This window comes from Sinocyclocheilus anshuiensis, unplaced genomic scaffold (assembly GCF_001515605.1).
Source record: "Sinocyclocheilus anshuiensis isolate Anshui unplaced genomic scaffold, SAMN03320099.WGS_v1.1 scaffold2170, whole genome shotgun sequence".
Taxonomy (NCBI): Eukaryota; Metazoa; Chordata; class Actinopteri; order Cypriniformes; family Cyprinidae; genus Sinocyclocheilus; species Sinocyclocheilus anshuiensis.
The window spans coordinates 620,233-622,593 of NW_015558572.1; the positions used below are offsets into that span (position 1 = coordinate 620,233).

At 37.5% G+C, this 2,361-nt stretch overlaps 1 protein-coding gene across 3 annotated transcripts in view; it reads right to left on the bottom strand.

Moving 5' to 3' along the window:
- The window catches only part of tsnare1 (T-SNARE Domain Containing 1), a 139,884-nt gene that overhangs the window by 52,820 nt on the left and 84,703 nt on the right, over nucleotides 1-2,361 (bottom strand). For all 3 annotated transcript variants that reach the window (XM_016475270.1, XM_016475269.1, XM_016475271.1), the window contains exon 9: nucleotides 1,982-2,054. In XM_016475270.1, the coding sequence (XP_016330756.1) occupies nucleotides 1,982-2,054 (73 nt within the window). The remainder of the gene's footprint in view (nucleotides 1-1,981; nucleotides 2,055-2,361) is intronic.

Consider the following 2,361-nt stretch of genomic DNA (forward strand, 5'->3'; position numbering starts at 1 on the left):
CTAGAACAGGTCTCCAGGCATGCTGTGGTTTACACGGATGCCTCCACCACCGGCTGGGGGGCCACGTACAACGGGCATGCAGTGTCGGGGGTTTGGACGGGCCCCCATCTGCAATAATTGCATGCCAATGTGCATTGGCTCGTTTATTTACACTCAAAGTATATTGGTCTCTCGAAACGAGATCCCAATTCGTCGGTCACGACGTGACGTCTCCATTCCCTCCTTCAGGAAACGAGGGTTACATACGTAACCGAGACGTTGTATATATTCTGTTTTCCTTTTAATTTTAGTTAAACTTTTATTAAATGTGGCCTAAAGAGGCTTGGTTTTGAAACAGAACAAATGCACCATCTTTTAAACAACGCTTGCAGGGGAAGAGAAACCAGAAGGTGACAAAATAAATTAAACAATATGAAAATCTTAATGCAAGTAGCATGATGAGAAGACCTGAATATGGCATAGATGAAAACAAAATAAAATATAGTCCACCTACATACTCAAGTGTCCTTCTAAAGGGCAGAATGACATTATTGGGTGGTTTATTGTATACTGTGTGTCCCACTAGATTCTAACTATTTCGCTAGTCATAACTTGTGATAACCTTCAACGTGTCTGACATCATTTCCCTGTGTGAATGTTAAGTGTCCGGGCAAGGAAGGAAGTAGGGGACAAGGAAAGTTTCAATATCCCTTTTCGCTCACAAACTCCTTTCTTATTGTGTTACACCTCCATTTTCTCTCCTTTTACCTTGAGCTGCTGTTGTATTGTGACCGTGAGAGTGTTAAATTAGGATGAAGAATGTGCAAAGCACATCCTTAACATCTCCTGAAGGAATAGTACCTTTACTCATCTGGCCTGTTGAATGTACAATGCACACAGGATTAATTAAATCAGCTGGACGAAAGGACACTGCGCTGGATGGGTACCAATTCGAATAGAAATGGGCATTATCCAACAGAGAGGTCATGACTAAGGGTCACATGTCATGGTTAAAAAAGGCAAAATAAATTAAAAAGTAGTTAAAATAGAACTAAATTACCCAAAATAACATCAACGTGTCTCCAACACCTGATATAAATGTTTATGCATAATATCATCGCATATGGGCGGGTCACATGTTATGGTTCACACCCCCGAACCTTGTGAAGCGTCAACAAAACAGCTTTTTCATTTACAGTAATATTTATTAAGATCCAGATATTAAAATTCTGGACGATACAGAAAGGCCAATAATTATTTTGATGTTATGGCTGATATTAAAAATAATTTGTATTATTTATCTTATTTCTATTCTATACTATTATTTACAAGTAAATTCAGAATACTAAAAACTAAAATCAAGTGAATTTAAGCATCACAACATTATCATGTGCAGTATTAAAATTTAGTTTAATATTTAAAAATATTTTATTCGTTTTGAAATTTGTTAAAGTTTATATTTAACTGTTATTAAATTATGATTGTTTTTAAAGGTTAGCTCTAAGTAAGTGTAAAACGTAAACTAAATGTAAACATAAGAGAAATGAGAATTTCCAGTTAAATATCCAATACTGACTATACCATTAAATAATAATAATTAAAAAATAAATAATATATATATATATATGTAACCAGTGACGCAGCTCCTGAGTCATGCTTAGCCTGTTTAGTATCCGTCTGTCTTTCTCTGCCTGTTAACTATAAATTTAATCTTTGAGGATCTTCTCTGATCTTAGTCTCCTCTAGAGGCCTCACGCTGCAGAGACTAACCCTCTGTCTGTCATGTATTGAGCTGATGAAGGTGATGTCTTGTTCTCCACTGAAACTTCACCTCAGCACAGCAGGGGATTATGGGATGGATATGGGGGGTAGAAGTAAAAGGCCAGACAAACAAGGATGAGTCAATAGACTCTTAACTGGAAAAATAGAGCCACAAATACACACACACACACACACACACACACACACACACACACACACACACACACAAATAAGATCTCACCTATGGTGTCTCCTTGTTCATGCACCATGCTGGCCAAGTCTTTCATAACCTGATTGACGTCCAGCATGTCTCTCTGCAAAAACAAAACAGAGGCTGGAGCTCAGAGGTGAGTCAAGCAAACATCACAGTGCTCTGAAGTGATCTTTTACGCAGTCTCATGGTTCTTGTGTTACTTTAAAGGGGTCATATGATGAGATTAAAATTTTTCCTTTGGAGTGTTACAAGCTCTTGGTGCATAAAGAAGATCTGTAAAGTTGCAAAGACTAAAGTCTCAAATCCAAAGAGATATTCTTTATAAAAGTTAAGAGTCAGCCACGCTTACCTAAAACGGCTCGTTCTAACACGCCCCCACATATCTACGTCACTATGTGGAAATATTA